The sequence below is a fragment of the Procambarus clarkii genome, chromosome 81 (assembly GCF_040958095.1).
Source record: "Procambarus clarkii isolate CNS0578487 chromosome 81, FALCON_Pclarkii_2.0, whole genome shotgun sequence".
Taxonomy (NCBI): domain Eukaryota; kingdom Metazoa; phylum Arthropoda; class Malacostraca; order Decapoda; family Cambaridae; genus Procambarus; species Procambarus clarkii.
This window is the reverse complement of record NC_091230.1, coordinates 25,537,534-25,556,152: the sequence shown is the minus strand read 5'-3', so window position 1 is coordinate 25,556,152 and position 18,619 is coordinate 25,537,534. Positions and strand designations below refer to the sequence as shown.

At 36.4% G+C, this 18,619-nt stretch overlaps 1 protein-coding gene across 7 annotated transcripts in view; it reads left to right on the top strand.

Annotated features, from left to right (window-relative positions):
* LOC123773194 (uncharacterized) overlaps window positions 1-15,430 on the top strand; it is a 57,782-nt gene extending 42,352 nt beyond the window's left edge. For 4 of the 7 annotated variants that reach the window (XM_069315466.1, XM_069315465.1, XM_069315461.1 and 1 more), the window contains exons 2-8: window positions 1,373-1,491; window positions 5,157-5,338; window positions 6,807-6,948; window positions 9,031-9,155; window positions 11,341-11,439; window positions 11,975-12,181; window positions 13,525-15,430. In XM_069315466.1, coding sequence (XP_069171567.1) covers window positions 1,380-1,491; window positions 5,157-5,338; window positions 6,807-6,948; window positions 9,031-9,155; window positions 11,341-11,439; window positions 11,975-12,181; window positions 13,525-13,641 — 984 coding nt within the window. In that variant the 5' untranslated portion in view covers window positions 1,373-1,379 and the 3' untranslated portion in view covers window positions 13,642-15,430. Of the gene's footprint in view, window positions 1-982; window positions 1,135-1,372; window positions 1,492-5,156; window positions 5,339-6,806; window positions 6,949-9,030; window positions 9,156-11,340; window positions 11,440-11,974; window positions 12,182-13,524 lie in introns of those variants that run through there. The other 3 variants (XM_069315459.1, XM_069315463.1, XM_069315460.1) reach the window with 3 other exon arrangements.
* Window positions 15,431-18,619: the final 3,189 nt, after the last annotated feature.

Here is an 18,619-nt window from a genome sequence, read left to right as displayed (position 1 = left end):
TGGAGGTTACATTTTATGTGAAATATATTTTTTTGGCAAACTTCTTCTATATGGGCAGCTTTTATGTCTGTTATCACAATGATATAATTATGAAATAAAACTCAACAGAAATGTTATTTCTTAATATTATGTTAGTAATGTTGGAATAATATAATTGTTTAAATAAACTAGATATCAGGTAACTCTCAAATCTGAATTAGAGTATTTTTTTTTTTATTAACAAGCTTAGGTATACACTGCATTGTTCTTGTGCTGTAGCCATATGTTAGGCTAGATCTCAGCCTTGCATTTCATGTTCTCACCTGTTTCCATGTACAGTATAACTAACCATCTTGCAAAAAGGGAAATATTAGATGACGTTATAACTAGTTTTTTATTTACACTTTGCTACCCTATTCTACATGAAGGATTGCAGATGGCATTTTGTTCCATCCTGGACCATTAAGTCCTGTACCTTCAGCTTTGAGATATGAAATCTTTGCTGATAATGTAGTGCCCCATTATCTTAGTGTATCCAAATAGTTCAGTGCCCCATATATCCTGTGACTTATCGTAAAACATTGTGTATTATCAGCCCCTTTTCAACATATTCACGAGCCTTAGGTTACGTAAGGATTCATCTTAAAGTACTGTACAATTCTCGAAGTTTGTGTGTCTTTTATTTGAGCTTTATTTATACTGTATTATTAAACCTAATTTTAGTGTTCAGGTTGTTAATATCGGTGTGTACAGTTCTCTTATCACAAGTATGACGTGGTCTGTCTTGATTTTTTTTAAACTTTGCTTCAGCCCTCTGAAAAGCACATAGGTTGAAAACCTGGTCTCAAAATGGTCACATTATACCCATGATAGTCTTACATTTTTCATGGTTATTGACGGTAGTACACTATGTACATTTTATACTGTATCATTGTAGGGAATATTTACAAATAAGTGTAGTGTTTCGTCTTTTTTTTTTTTTATACATTACTGTACCTGTAAGGTTGTGATGTCTACTAGGCTTAGAGAGGTATTCCCAAGCCAAAGAGCAAGGCTCTGCATGATCACCCAACCAGTTACGAGTCAGACCCAATGTGTTCAACATATTGCTGCGCGCATCATCAACTGCAAAATAATGTTGTGCTCGTAAGTTAGGTAAATTATCTGGTATGCTAATGTATTTATTTATAGCAAGCTTAATCTTTATTATAAAGCTTAAACTTGAGTAGATGTGCACAGTATAGTACCTGCATTCCTACAATAGTTTCCAGGCATTTAATAATTTATTTATGGTAAAATGTTATTAAACCAGGGTCTCATAAATGTTATGTATTATTAAATGATTTAGTTTTGTTAAGCTTGGTAGTGAACTCACCCAGGTATTATCTTACAGGTGGAGTATGGACCTGAAGGGGGCACAGGAGGCCTTCCTGGCTGTGCTGCAGCAGATCCCTCAACCCGAGACGAGAAAAGCCTTCCTAGCGTGGGTTGACGACACTTGGATTAGAGGAGGTAATTATTGCCAGCCACAGTTTTTGTCCCGTTTGCAGGAGTTCAACTCTTAAGCAACTCCAGTTGCTATTTGTGGTTACTTCCTGTGCTCATATTATCAAATGAAAATTTTTTGACATTAGTTTTGTGAATAATTTTTTCTCGTGTGCACTATGATGTACTGTACTGTATTAATTTTAATTAGCCGAGTCCTTTAAGGGTTAATGAAGGTACGATACTGTAACTCATAAAGATAATTTGAAATAATTGATTGAATACCTAGTTTTAACGTATAGTACAGCATTATCAGATCCCGTTTTATCTCTTATATTTTCAGAATGATATAAATTATTGAAAACATCATTAATATACAAAATACAGTACACTGTTCAGTTTTAATGTCAGGAAAACTAAAGCATTAGCAGCTTTTGAAAAATCTAAATTATAAGAAAAGACAATGTAGTAAATAGAGGAAGAATATTCAAAATCAAAATATAGATGAATAATACAGTACTGTACATCCATTACCTTAACAAGATACAGTAATGAGAAAATAAATTTATTTATGAAAATGAGGCCTAAACATGAAAATTCAGAAGGCAACATCATGACAGAAAACAGAAAAGTAAATAATAATATGACCATGATTGTACATTTACTATATTGTACTGTACATGTTAAAAGTGCACACATGTTAATGCTTTACATTGACACAACCTAAGTCACTACAGTATTCTGGTTCCCTTTAACTTTACTGGATGGCATTACATTTTATGTAGTCTTGATATTTGGCAAATGTTTATCTTGAATCATAGTTTACCTTATTGAGTAAATTTGTATATACTGTATTTGTTTAGAAGACATGTGTAGAAATTTCCTAATCTATAGTTACAATCATGGCCTAGTCATGAAGATTATTCAAAGATGTTTATTAAATGAACAACTATTGTATATAACTAAATACTGTAACTAATAAATTTAATAATACAGATTATTGGTTACTAAAAAATTGCATGACACAGTAATGTAATGCAAAAGTTCATAAAACTCAAGATATTTTGGAGGCATTGTTGGTTATAAATGTGGTGCTTGAACGTGTGGCACAACTTGGAGGAGAGGTGGGAGGAAAACAAGAGTGGCGAGACAAGCTGCGCGCCAAACCGACAGATCAGGCGCCTGGAACAACTCTCATATGGCTAAAGCAGCATTCGTGCACTCTTGAATAATTCACGCACTGCCAAATTTGTTGCGGCGCACTCAGAGCCTTGGTCTTAAAAATAAATTTGCATATATCTGAATTTGTGTGCTTTTAACTTGTGCAGATCAGGTACTGATGGCATTGGCTTTTAAGCTTAAGTGTATGATTAAAACATTTAGCTTTCATTATTGGTTAGTGTAGCCCATTAGCAATTACTGCTTTTAATGTACTGTACAGTACATCTTATAATATTCCTCATTGTACAATAACATATTTTGTGTTCATTTTGTAAGAAGCATATGTAACTCACTATTATATTCTTGTTTTAGTAATTGGCCACATGTCGGCTTTGCCACAATATATAGATTTACTGTACTGTTCCTAAGCCAAATGAAAATATAATTATGGATATTGCTTTTGGTGTCAATATATATATTTTTGTATTGCACAGGAACAAGGCCAGATAGTTTTATCTATAATGAGGCTGCCAACCCCTAGCTACACACCTACCACCAGCATCCCTTTGCCTCACCCCAATGTTCCCCCCCCCCTCCCCTAACCTTCCCCCTCTGTTACAATATCTTCACCACCCTTCCACATTCCTTTCCCTTCCCTTCCTTTCATTTCTACCTTCACCCTCAAACACCTGTTATCAGTGTCTGCTTACCAACTATATACCAACCACACCCTCATCCCTACCTGCAATATTGTTATCGGTGTCTGCCTACCAACTATATACCAACCACACCCTCATCCCTACCTGCAATATTGTTATCAGTGTCTGCCTACCAACTATATACCAACCACACCCTCATCCCTACCTGCAATATACCACCACTAGCTATATGCCCACTCAACCCCTGCTCCTTCCTGAACACTGTATTCCCACACCAAATATCCACACTCATTGAAATCTCAACCTCATCAGATCATCACCAACAACAGTATGTATCCATTGACATTACCACCCTATCCACATCCAAATATCCACCCATATTCCCTTCGCCTCTGCCACACTCCCATCTGCCTGCCCCATTCACCCTTCTGTTTGTCCACCCCACTCGCTCCCTCTTCCCTGTTGAGCATTTTCCAGCAAATGTGGAATATTGCTGAAACAATGGTTGACATACACAGTGAAATCACAATACAGTACCACCATCCTGTTTCAAAAATTTTCTCAAGATTTAAGTTTTCAAGAGTGAATTAGACAGGTTCTTGCATGAAGGGCTAGATCAGATTGGTAGTGATATTAGACCAATTGTCATCACCAGAAAAGCCTGGCCTTGGGATAAGCTGCAGTAGTAGAATAATTTAAATCCGGCACTCCATCATTCACATTTATTTTTCCAATAGCTTCCTTCTTTCCTCATCGTTAATTATGCCAGTCCTCTCATTAATAAAATATCCATCTAGATGCATAGCTCTTTGTCACTACTAAAAGAACAATCCCCTGCATACATAAAATTGTATTTGCTACAGTTGCTCATAATGGATTTTACACTACTTTCTAATATTTTCACATTGACCTCCCTTGTCAAATTCAAATGTTTTATTCATAACTGTTTGCACATTTATAGTTGGGTGACCTCATTCATGTAGATACGGTATTAATTAGCCAAAGTGATGTCTCACAACCCTCTTGTGCATTTGCAATTCTGAATTGATCACTAATTATACTATAGCTCTTACACATGCACTGGTTCCAACATAAAAACTTTGCATAGCATTTAACAGAACTTGGCCAGAACAGAACAGATGGCGTGGATATCGTCACACCTCACTCCACATATGGCGTGGATATTGTCACACCTTACTCCACATATAGCGTGAATATCGTCACACCTCACTCCACATATGGCGTGGATATTGTCACACCTTACTCCACATATAGCGTGAATATCGTCACACCTCACTCCACATATGGCGTGGATATTGTCACACCTTACTCCACATATAGCGTGAATATCGTCACACCTCACAATCCCCATTCCTTTATTCTAACATTTATTTATTTCTGCATATTCCATTCATAACCAGACCTGCAGCTTTCCCGCATAATTGTTCAAAATAATGTAATATAGTATGCATGCCACCCCCTATTAAATTGACAGTATTTAATTGTGCTAACCATAATATTGTAAATCTTCACTAGTTACACAATAAATAAAGGTGTGAAACAGTAACTAGACACTACCTTGAGATGATTTCGGGACCTAGCATCCCCACGGGCCGGTCACAGGGTCATTCACTATGGGTCATTTAGTAAGTTATACATTAAGCTGTTTACTGTTCCATGAATGCTTTACACACCCCATGGGTATTACATTTTGGAAAGTAAGAAGGACTTAAATTTTGTTTAATTTTAATACCTGTATCCCTATTTATTTATTTGTTCGTATTTTTCAATTTTTCATCATACTGCATTCACTTTCTTCCAAATCTTATTTTTTTTTTTTTTTTATTTCTGCATAATTTTATTTCTTCACAGTTGCCCCTACCTTGATGGTATGTCCCCCACCATGTCCACCACCACCATTGGCACCTGCATGTACCTCGGATTACAGTTCAGGAGACACCAAACTACGAAAGATTGCCGACGACCTCCGTGAAATCATGCCACTTAATGCCATTTTGCCAACTGAACAGATCACCTTCCCTTCTGTAGGAGAGGTACAGTAAGACAATACACCTGACTTTTGTTCTTTTATCACAAAGAAGTGTCTGAAGACATTAGGAGAGTAATAGCTGGAAATGAGGGCTTGAGATTCAGAAGTTACAGTACTGTACCTCATTTCTCCGAATAATGTGCATTAGTTTTCGGGTAATTTAATGAAAGTTAATATTAAGCTGTAGATTATCACAGGTGTATTTGGGACTTGGAGAAGATTCAGAGATGAGCTAAATTTTACCAAATAAGATGTAAACATTGGCAATTTAAAGATATGATCCCTAGGTACTACAATAGCATTTTTAGTAATGTTTCTTGTATAATATTCCGTACCTATATGTTTTGATTATAGTACTGTACACTACAGGTTTAATACTATAATTTATCAAATGCACTACAACAGTACATTACTAAACATTTGTTAAATGATTAGACAGTGTGTGCATCCTTACCTTCTAGTTACCACATTTGGCACTAATAAGAAGTGAGATATTGTATTGGTATTGGGGATGCAAAAATTATCAAGTGCTACAGATAGCTATATAGAAAAATTGCAGTTCCAGCTTTTCGCATGAGAGTCTGAGCACGCTTGTGCATCTCTCTGGCATGGAAGGTACATTTGGATGAAATTTTTTAAGATTATTTGTCTAGGGATTTGGTGTTTATAAAAGTAAATTGTTTGATTTTTGTGTGTTATAAAAAAAGATAGAGCTTTATGTGGATATATATATTTACAAAGCAGTATTGTATGTGCATGAGGATGTTTATCTGTTTTGTGTTTTTGAGTGCTGGAATTTTAATTTAGTTATTTTGTATGAACAGCTAAATTAATAATCCATTTAAATTTGTTATAATAGATATATTTGTAAGTCTTAGTTCCTACCATCTGTCAAGTGTTTATCTTGTATCTACAACTATACAGTCAGATTAAATTGATTGTTGTGGTGCAGGAAACTACTTGCTCTTTGCCTATTTAAGTCAATTTCTGTGGAGAGCCCCTCCGTCTCCCCAGAGCTTACCTGGCTGATATGCAATTTCATATCAGGGGTCTGCCACCCCCCCCCCCCTTTCCCCCTCCCAGGGAGGAGAGAGCTGTGCAGACAGGCGGTGCAGTGACAGATGTGACATCATGCTTGTTTGCTTGTTTTCAGACTGGGGAGTTCTGCTTAGCAGTTCGGCTTTTAGTAGCAATGTTTTACCAGTTGGGGTCTGTTTTGGGACGCCTACCTTTCTGGGGGCCTAACCTGGCCGATGGCAGACATAGAATGCTTCTAACCACATGGAAGTTTCTATAGGCTATTGATCCTGGTGAGGGGGGCCAGGTTCTGGCTCGTGGTCCCCAGTAGGCATTAGAACTCCATTTGAAGAATTGTTGCCACGGTCTAATACTTGCATATCAGCTCGGTAAGCTCTGGGACTTGCCTAGAAAATGGTGTTTCATTCCATTCAACGCTGGTTTTTTTGTTCCAGAATGCAGATTGTGACCCAACTCATACCCTACATGTTGATGCCTTTCTTTATGATGAGGACATGGTCGACGAGTTGTGTGACACTGGAGAGCTGGCACGCAACTATTGTGTTGATTGTTCATCACATAATACGCAACCCATTAGTGAGTTAAATATAAATTTAATCTGTGCATACTTTTTATTTATGAGTCTTGGTATTGGCTAGCAACTTTGTGTTTTTTTTCATTGAACAAACACACTTTGATTGGTTATTGCATATGTATTTTGATATTTTAAATCTTTTTGCAATATTTGAGTGATTTCATCAATAAGATATCATACAGAAAATTATCAAAACTTAGTCATGAAGCTTTCTTACCCTATAAATCTATAGGGGAACATCAGCTTCCATAGATGAGTTATAAAAGGTTGCTTGTCAATTTAATCAGTATGCTGCTGACCAATTTTTATGTAATTTATTGGCGAGTGAATACAAGTACTGTACTGATATTAGAGAGGTTGTTAAGAGGGGGAGGATTACTGAAGTCATTTGATATGAATGCTATATTATGGGTTTGTTTATTCACATGATTATGTTGTATAAGAATAGATTGAGTGATACTTGAGTTATCTTGAGGTTATCTTGAGTTGATTTCGGGGCTTTAGTGTCCCCGCGGCCCGGTCCTCGACCAGGCCTCCACCCCCAGGAAGCAGCCCGTGACAGCTGACTAACACCCAGGTACCTATTTACTGCTAGGTAACAGGGGCATTCAGGGTGAAAGAAACTTTTGCCCATTTGTTTCCGCCTCGTGCGGGAATCGAACCCGCGCCACAGAATTACGAGTCCTGCGCGCTATATAATATAGCGCAAAGAATATACAGTAACTGCAGAATACAGAATAGCAAAGAATATACAGTAACCCGAGAAAAAAAGTTGGCCGAGGAGTAAAAAAGGAGAGTTGATAGTCATTGTGGAGCAATAGACTGTGAACAAGTCTAAATAAAAGGGTACAGTACTTGTTATGGGTTTTGGAAAATTTAACATCCTAATACATGTATTCATTTATGTTTATTATATCTGAATGTCTTCTTAATTTGTTTCAAAAAATAATTACAGGATTATTGTTTATTGGTAATGCTTTTGGTCGAATAGTATTATTGGAAAATTAAAATGCTGTAATTTTGCCATTTTCAGTTCAAATCATATAAAGTAGTCATGTTTATGTAATTATACTCAAGAGTTCAGTAAAGTGTTTGCTACTACCCGGCAGGAGAGGCATAGTCCTCTCGGTGAAATTCTACCGTTCATCAGTGATAGTTGTTCTTCCATACTCCATCATCTCCCTATGCTCTCTTATTATGTTGGTATTCCTGCTCTGACTCTTATATCTGCTATATCAATTTTGTCTTTGCATGCTTAAACATTTCTTGTTTTATTAGTTTTCAGTTACTTTTTGTCCACTGTGCTTGTTAATATCCCAACTTCTCTTTCTCTTTGTGAATATATAGTGATTCTCCCGAGGCTGTCTTTGGTAAAATTCATTTACAAAGTTTGAGGATACCAGTACTGTCATTTTATTGGTGTGTACTTGTACTTCATCCCCATTCATCATTTATCCTCTATAAGACTCGTAAATGTTATTAATCTACATCTTAACCTTTCGTGGCTGGGGGTTAAAGTAACTTTTCATGGTTTCAGTATTATGTTAGGTATAGCACCTTCCATTTACATGTGGCAAATTAATAAAATAAACAGGTTTTCTGTCAAATGTTTTGTAACATTTGTTAAAGTTTAAGCTGATTTTTAACTTTGTAATATAAACTTAATTTGAAACAATTTTCCCTGAGTTTTGTACTTCAGATTGAACAACATTGTTGAATAAAAGTGGCTTTGCGATGATTTATTGTGGATGAATAGGTTATTTTCCTTTCTATGATATAACAGTATTGTTACTAGCTTGTCAAATAACTAGCTTATAAATGCCTTCCCAAATGACCTGTGATAATGGGGAGTCCTGCCCAAACTATGGTCTTATTGTTCAAATGACGGCACCACCGTGGTCATGTAGAGCATCAAATTAAAAAAAAAATTCTGTTGTCAGATTAGTATTATGTAATTCTATTGGGAATATTCATGAATTCACATGGGTTGTATGAAATATTTGTGGTTACAATATGAGTTGTTTTGTGTGCCAATATGTTTTGTACAGCCAATAAAACTGGCCATTTTCATTGTTCCATTACAGCATATATCAGTCACTCTGCTTCAAGAGAAAGATTAGCTTATATTTTCCGTGCACTTCTTCCACCTATTCCCGAAGACACCATATTACTTGACATCGGCTCAAGATTAGGAGCAGTATTGTATGGGGTGAGTCAGTTGTAATATTTTTTTTCATGTATCTATATGCAGCCTCTGCATCATTGGGTTGTTGGTAAAGAGATGGGGAAGAAAATGAGCATAAAATAAAAGAGTTCCGGTTAAATTAAAAGATGACGATATATAGTGGATTATTCTTTTGATATTCACTGACCCACTCACGATATTCTGAGTGTAATGGAATTCAAAAGTTAGTAGAGAATGTCATGTTAGTTAAACAACGTTTATATTATTTTAAATAGCTGACAATTGTGTGTAGTACAATATATACTTTTACAGGTAATTGTGAAGCGTGTTGTTTTGCCTACATTATTAAATTTCATAAAAGCACATCATTGAAGATTCATAGTGTTGACTTAAGCATTTATTTCTCAATTTTAATGTGAGTCTATTATAGCCATGCTAAGTGTTGGCTGCTATGTTACTGCTACTTCTCGGTGGAGAAAGCAAACAGTAATTTTGTGGCATTATACAGATAAAAGTTTCTAAATAGATAAACATTTAGAGAAAATTTCTTATACCTGTATTCTGCTATATACTTTTAACAGGCTAAATAATGATCAGTATACAGTACTGTAAATGGAAATACTGTACAGCTATACTGTACTGCATGTACTTGGTTAGTAAGTCTGCATCCCTTGAAGATGGGTTGTGGTTTGAGTATGCTGCTCATATTAATTGGAGCTTTACTGCATGTCTTTACCTATCCAAATATTTATCACTTTATATTTTGCTTTTGTGTATATAGTACATGTGTCTAGTAACATCTTAAATACCTTGCCCCATTGAATTGATGGCATCCTGTAAAGTCTTTCCCCTGACAATTCAAATGCTTTCAATTACTGCACACATTTTAAGGACAGGAATATTTACTGAAGAGTTCCATATGTTGGTTTGGTTATCACATAAGTGATAGTATGCCACTTGCAGCACAAAGCAGAGTACGTGGAAATAATGAGGATTACCTCAGCAAGCTTGTTCAAATGAGAAAATATACAAGAAACGGGAAATGACCGAAGAACACAACTGGAACGAAATGGTAGCAAAAGTAATGTAAAAACAGAATTCATTAAAAGGTTAATGGGGAAGTGTACCAAGTGTAGCACACCATGGAGTAGAGGAACAGTGTGTAGGCGCACACACACATCACTGCGAGACAGTAGCAGATCATGCAGTAGAGCAACTGTGTGTGTGTAGGCAGACACTCATCACTGCGAGACAGTAACAGATCATGCAGTAGAGCAACTGTGTGTGTGTAGGCAGACACTCATCACTGCGAGACAGTAACAGATCATGCAGTAGAGTAACTGCGTGTGTGTAGGCAGACACTCATCACTGCGAGACAGTAACAGATCATGCAGTAGAGTAACTGTGTGTGTGTAGGCAGACACTCATCACTGCGAGACAGTAACAGATCATGCAGTAGAGCAACAGTGCGTGTGTAGGCAGACACATCACTGCGAGACAGTAACAGATCATGCAGTAAAGCAACTGTGCGTGTGTAGGCAGACACACATCACTGCAAGACAGTAACAGATCATGCAGTAGAGCAACTGTGTGTGTGTAGGCAGACACACATCACTGCAAGACAGTAACAGATCATGCAGTAGAGCAACTGTGATTGTGTAGGCAGACACACATCACTGCGAGACAGTAACAGATCATGCAGTAGAGCAACTGTGCGTGTGTAGGCAGACACTCATCACTGCAAGACAGTAACAGATCATGCAGTAGAGTAACTGTATGTGTGTAGGCGCGCACACATCACTGCGAGACAGTAGCAGATCATGCAGTAGAGCAACAGTGCGTGTGTAGGCAGACACACATCACTGCGAGACAGTAGCAGATCATGCAGTAGACCAACTGTGTTTGTAGGCAGAAACACATCACTGCAAGTGTGTTGAACTACTTCCAGTACTACCTAAAGAAAAATGGATCTGAATTTGTACTGTATATTTGAAGTCATTTGCTAGGCCATTAATTCTATTTTCTGATTAAGTTTTATGATTTTTCTAGGAAACTATTTTTTTAATTGCTTAATAATAAAGTTGATTCTCAAAATTATGATCCGTCATCCCTGACTTATATTTTAAATCTGATGTCGCCAAAATATTTATTTGATGTAATTATGTTGTAATTAATTATATTACAATTAGATGTATACTATTTCCTACAGGCTTACATTTACACTAAATGCCGGAGAATAGTCGGGGTGGAAATTAATCAAGATTTATGCCAAGTTCAACAAACAATCATCAATAAATACCAGTTTCAGGTAAGTGTTCTTTTTAGATCAAGGAGTAAGTAACACTGGAAAAGTACAGTACATACACTGGACTTTTAAACTGAACCTGGGCACTCATTTATATGGAAAAACACACAAAAATAAATGCAATCAAACATTTTGGCCTCTTCTAATTAGATATTATTTCTGAAATACCAATATAAAACAACTTCATAATTAGTATAAATTAAATCCTATTCTGTACGGTGTTAATTTAATGTGATGTTGAGGCCATACAGCACTTTGAGTATAGTAGAGTGAGTTGTTCATGCTTGTTTTGTCCAGTCCAACTAGGAGTTTTCTTTGCTTGTATTGAACAGTAAGGAACATGTTTGTACTCCAGAATTCAGCAGCTTTGAGTGTGGCTGTTGACATGCAGCAATATTCCAACCTAGATAGTATGGTACTAGTGTCTTTAAAAGTACCATTGGTTTGGCATTTATTTATTTTCTTTAATATTTTCAATTGAGGTAAACCAGCTTGCTGTGCACCAGAGTGGGGAGGTTATATTTCAACTTCATTTCAGGACCGTGTTCAGGTGATCCCTGGTGACATTCAGGAGCAAGGAGAAGTAGTGCGGGCTGCGGACATAATTTGTCTCAACAATGTGTTTGAATTCTTCATGCCTGCTGGTGTTCAAGCGCGCATTTGGGCATTTCTGCGATCAAATGCAAAGAAGGGAGCTCTGCTAGTAACCATACCCTCCTTAGAAGATTGTCTGCAGTATATAGATGTAAGGAATTAATTTTCTATGAAGTGTGATTGTTGCAGATGGTTAAATATAGTAGATGATATAAGAGTAGATGTAGATGGTGAGGCCATGTCATGCTGCAAGAGTTGTATTGGTACATCAGACAAGGGTAAAAAGGAACTTCCTTACCCTGGATAATATGGCAGAGTTATTAGAAAAACTTGATCATGGTTCAGAAGGAAAGTGGCTGGCAGGGAAGTATGGCATTGTACTAGTGCTGTTTCCGACATATAAAAAAAAGTAAAGATCATAGTTTGCAAATAAAATGGAGAGCAGTGGTCTAAAGAGAAGTGACATGAAAACTTTGAAACCTCCTAAGCAGAAGGATTTAGACCAGGCATTCTCAGTGGGGTGATATTGCCCCTACGGAGTACCCTTGAAATAATTCCGGGTTGTACCTTAGATAAAAACACGGATTTCATCGATAACTGAAAATACATGATTTCTGTCTTTGCTCTTCATGCAGATTAAATGAGAAAAATTTAAAAAAAAAATTTACACATGATTAGAATTAGCCCGTTTATCTATGTCTTGCCGAACACCTAGTTACCTCAAGGTTCTGCAGAGCCGAGGTTGAGAAAAGCTGACTTAGACAGTGCAATTTACCTATGATTTTTGCAGCACTGTAGCTTGAAGATGGCTGTTAGTGGTGAACTGTACAGTCTATAGCTGAAAAAGAGTTGTATTGACCATGGGCACTGCATATGTTGAGGCCATTTCAGTTTCAGTTCTACAGATATTTAACAGATGGCATAAAATAGAACTGTAAAACTCACCAGAAAGGTGGAGTGCACTAAAACTGGCAATAATTTGGACACCATTTGCAACCTTGATTTGAACTAAGTGCACACATGTCCCAGACCAACTGCTAGTTAGCTCCACACTCGCCACCAGATGGCAGCCCCCAGCAATCGAAGGGTCCTGGGCAGCTACCCAGTCATTCATGCACCCAGTGCGCTTCTGCATGAAATGTATTATAAATAATGTATAAATGTATTCCAAAATAGATCTGGGACTTTACTACAGTTTGTCACACATTTTTTTTTTTATCTCACTATCAGGTAACACCTACCAAGCCTTAGTGTAAAGGTAGCATATTTTTATGCTTCACTTGATTGATGTAGTTTTCTGCGAGTTGGAAATTTATATTTGAGTACAAATTAATCATTTTAACACATTACAGTGTGATTTTATGTCATTACACCTAGCTCATTATTTTTTATTGTAGTTGTAGAACATCTTAACAGGTTATTTATAGATCTTTTATTGATTTAATATCTTCAAAGGTAGAATGAAATAAGATATGACAATTAAAACTTTTTCAGTGTGGATTCCGGTATCAGGAATGGGCGCGAGAGGTTCCTCCACATAACCCAAACATCACTGCGCCCTTCGATTTCCAGAGTGAAACATCTGAAGTCAAGCTTTATCAAGTCATTTAAGGATTTTGTGTCTTATATAGTACTGATATCAAAACTGTTGCAATAATTTTGAAAGTGATGAATATTTGGCTTGCATTAAGTGTTCAAATGTGAATGAAGAATCTGTTTGGTTATAAAAAGAAATAGTCCGGTCAACATGGCTTGGTATTACTGTACAATGAAGAATATTATGCAGATGAATGGAGTGTGAATGAAGAACAGTCTTGTTGCAGTTTTAGGGATTGAGCTGCATTTAAATAAAAATAATCTGACTGTATCCCTCTTGCCAAAGACTTGAACATTTTTTAGATGTTCATTGTTATGTAATGTCATCGAATTGTTGAAGACTTATTCTTGATGTGTACTGTTTTAAGTACACAGCTCCTATGTATATAATATGACAAAAAAAAGTGTGCCATTGCCTTTGTCTGCCTTATAATGTCAAGGTGTTTCTCATTTTCTCTGTAGAAAACTATGGTAGACGTACATAGATGTGGAGAGTATTCACGTGTTCGGTTTGTTATATAGGGTGATGTCTTTGCACAGTAAAACTTCAAAATAAAAAGTTTATTTTTATATGAATTTTTATATTATGCTGTTAATGTCAGTAACTTTGTGTATTCTATCCATATGTTTGATGCCTTGTTTTAACTGGGATTCAGGGGTGACCGTAGAGGTAATCTTCCCCAAAACGTTTGTCACTTGCCATCCTCACATAGTTTAAATTACTAAAACAACTAGAAATATTTAATGAAAACATTAGTCAATATTAGTATGAAATTGAAACACATGTTGCTGGTAATAATGGAAGAAATATGAAGAACGAAGTTGCATCACTTAATTATACTCAAACAGGAGAGGGAGAAAGGGAAGGTGTAGAAAAAGCAATAAATGAACATTGGAAATTATCGTTCAATGAGAAGACAATGCCAAGCTTTAGAACGTTTAGTAAACCAACAAGTGTTGCTGCCATAAAAATTTGGCCACAGAAAATGGGCCATTGTAGGAAAAAAAGGGTACTTAATTTATTTTCTTCTGTGGGGGAACTTTTAAGTGACTGCCGGCTGCCACCTGAAATATCCACATTGATTCTTTTCTGAAAGAATGTTCATATTTTTTAATTTCTGTACTCTTTGGAACACTAAGAACTCTAATAATTGTTAGTTTGTTATTGGGGTGCTTATATATTCAGAAACTGAAATTTAATTAATTTTGTATTACCAGACAAAGAAAATAACTGATTTCAAAATTCTCTTTATTCAGCAACCAATAAATGTGTAAAATCTTGACTGGAAATGATTAAACAAGAATGTCTTACATATCTCAGGGTACTGGTATGTAATATATTTTTATTTTATCTTTTCTTTTTTTCAAGAGTATCGCAAACATGAAATCACTGTTATTTGCCCATGTACTCTACCCATTTGCCAAGTCAGGATACGTGGAGCACGTTGACCGTGTGTATGACCTGGAGCGTGGGCACTGTACATGACGAGTGGGTGATTCTCTGTTTTATACACGAGGGAGGGGGGGTGGGGGTGGGGGGGGGATGATTTAGTGAACCTGACCATTTTGGTTGCAACCAACAAGTGTGGTGTTGTGGCAGTTGCTTTGGCTTCCATATGTTTTATGTGCCTTGACTTCGGTGGGGGATGTGACACAACCAAAACCTGCATATTTTATATTGAATGTTTGCCTGTACATGTGACAAAATCTTACTTTATTGATTTCTATAATTATAAGGGGATGAATAAAAAAATATACATAGTGTCTTTTTATTTATCTAATAAAGTATTTTATCAACATATAATGTGTTAGTATAACTTAGTCCTGACAACTCGGAGTGTGAACAGGACATGAATTCTTTCATATCAGATGTTGCTGACCACTGTTGCTCAACTGTAGTGGAATTTTGTAATCAATGCTCTTACTTACAATTATGATAATGCAATTGTATATGAAAACATCACTATAATAATACCATTACTAAGAGAGTGAAAGATTATTGGTGCAGTATTAAATAATTCAAGCACTGAATTAGTAGTGGTAATTGAGACAATTAACAATATTTGGAAAGTAAGAAGTATAAATAAAGAGTTTGTAACCAAAGAATAGTACAATTGTATTTGTATAACATGATAGCACTACAGGAAGTGCTATCATGTACATTAGCCCAATAGTAATACAATTGTGATGAATATATAAATCAATAATTGGGCATCCACCATTCAAATTGAATTATTAGCTATTCTTGTAGACTTAAAGATGACTGAAATTGATGCAGAGAGTATTGACTCATATACTTATTACCTCTTAAATAAAATTTGCAGTCAAACTATGAACTAGGGGAGCCGGTCGGCCGAGCGGACAGCACGCTGGACTTGTGATCCTGTGGTCCTGGGTTCGATCCCAGGCGCCGGCGAGAAACAATGGGCAGAGTTTCTTTCACCCTATGCCCCTGTTACCTAGCAGTAAAATAGGTACCTGGGTGTTAGCTGTCACGGGCTGCTTCCTGGGGGTCGAGGACCGGGCCGCGGGGACACTAAAGCCCCGAAATCATCTCAAGATAACCTCAAGATAGGTGGTGTGAAATGATATCCTTGAATATGGCTTTGCAGCTTTATTCCATTTGATTCCTTACATGATATTTGAAATACTGTATCACAAATCAAGAGGTGATTTGTGATATGAAGATGAAGGAAACAAAACCCAACAAGAAGAACAAATGAAAATGAATATAATGAATAAGATACAGTTTTTAAGAGAGATATCATACTGCAACATGTTTATTACTGAAGCCAGATATGCGTGCTTGATAAAATAATCAGAAATTGTTGTAGATAGTTGACCAGACCACACACTAGAAGGTAAAGGGACGACGACGTTTCGGTCCGTCCTGGACCATTCTCAAGTCTGTTGTAGATACCTTCATAAATAAACTAGAACGTGATAACATTTATTTATTTACCAAGCTTACAGTAAATATATAATGTAGACTATATATTTTTTATTTTTTATATACTCTGTATACACGAGTTCTTATATTCTTGTAAAGCCACTAGCATGTATAGTGGAGACCCTTAATCTTAATTTTCCCTGAATACAACCCACCAAATCATTTAACAACCAGGATTCACTGCTGGGTGAACACAGGCATACAGTTATGGATTGGCGCCTAGTCAATCTTCCTCGACTATAATCTTTGGCTATTAAACAAGCCTAAAAGGTGCCACCAGAGGAGAACTTACAGATGAATTTGAAGAGAATGTATAAAACAAAGCACTTTTATGGAGCGAGTAACACAAATACTGTACTGTACATCACTTGTTAATCTCATGGCAATTCACAAGTAAACTATTATTGGAACCATAATATTCTTTCTTTCCATCACAAATATCTAGATAATATCTACGTGTTTAACCAACAGAACCTTCCTCTTAAACAAAATATTCTAAAATTCATACTTTATTGTTTTATAAATCGTTGGTTTAAGATATAAATAGGCTGTTTAACTCGTTTTCTTTCAAACAGGCTGAAGAATTTGGTTTTCTGTAAATGAAATTGTAGGGGATACTTAAATTGTTTTCGAATTTTATATTTCACGTTTTTATTAACGTAAACAGCCTAACGAAGCCTAACCTATCTTAACCATGGATAAGGAGTAAATAATAGCACTAGATACATAGTGGTTTTGAAATGAGACTTCAAATGAGAAGTCTTTTTTTGATGAGACTTGTATCTGGCATAATTAAAATATTAAAAAAAAAATAAAATAAAATAATTAACTTAAATAATTCGTTTGTTAGACAATATATGATATTCAGATCTATAAATTACTTTAGAAAGGCCTATAATGCATATAAATATTAATTTACACACTCCTGGCGCTATACGCTAGGAATTTCAATATGACATTCAAATAATTTTTTAGGCAGAGGGTCCCTGTGTCGGTTGGTCGCTACGGGCTACTTCAACTTCAATAATAAACAGATAAACTGGGAGCAAATAAACCAGGACTTCACAGAAATAAACTGGGAAGAACAGCTAGAAAATGCAAACCTGAACCATTGCCTGGAAAAAATAAGCTCAGTAGCGCTAGAAATATGTTCAAACCCCATACCCATAAGAAAAAAGAGGAAGAGATGCAGATTGTAACGGGAACGTCGTTCCCTATATAGGCGAAGAAAACGAATCGCGAAACAACTTGAGAGTTGCACCCTATCTCAAGAACGGCGAAGGTTAGGTAAAGAAATAGAAACAATTGAACGCAAGCTACAAGAATCATACAAAACCCAGGAGAGGCAAAGAGAGGAAAAGGCCATCGGTGAAATAGAGAGAAATCCGAAATATTTTTTCTCCAATGCTAAATCAAAATAAAAAAACACATCTAGTATCGGGCCCCTGCGAAAGGGAGATGGAACTTTCACCGATGACAACAAAGAAATGAGCGAGCTACTGAAGAAGCAGTACGACTCTGTTTTTAGTGAGCCATTAAACGCACTAAAGATTGATAACCCAAATGAATTTTTCATGGATATGATACCAACATCAAATCATATATCAGACGTCACCCTATCCCCACTGGATTTTGAAGAAGCCATAAACAGTATGCCTATGCACTCTGCACCAGGCCCGGATTCTTGGAACTCCATATTCATCAAGAACTGTAAAAAACCATTATCGCAGGCCCTCCACATTCTGTGGAGACAAAGCCTAGATACTGGCGTTATTCCTGATATACTAAAAACAGCAGAGATAGCACCACTTCATAAAGAAGGAAATAAGGCAGAGGCAAAAAATTACAGACCGATAGCACTAACATCGCACATTATAAAAATTTTTGAGAGAGTGCTAAGATCACAAAATACATGGAATCACAGCATCTCCATAACCACGGACAACATGGTTTCAGAACAGGGCGCTCTTGCCTGTCGCAGTTGCTGGACCACTATGATACGGCATTAGATGCTATGGAAGACAAACAAAACGCTGATGTAAT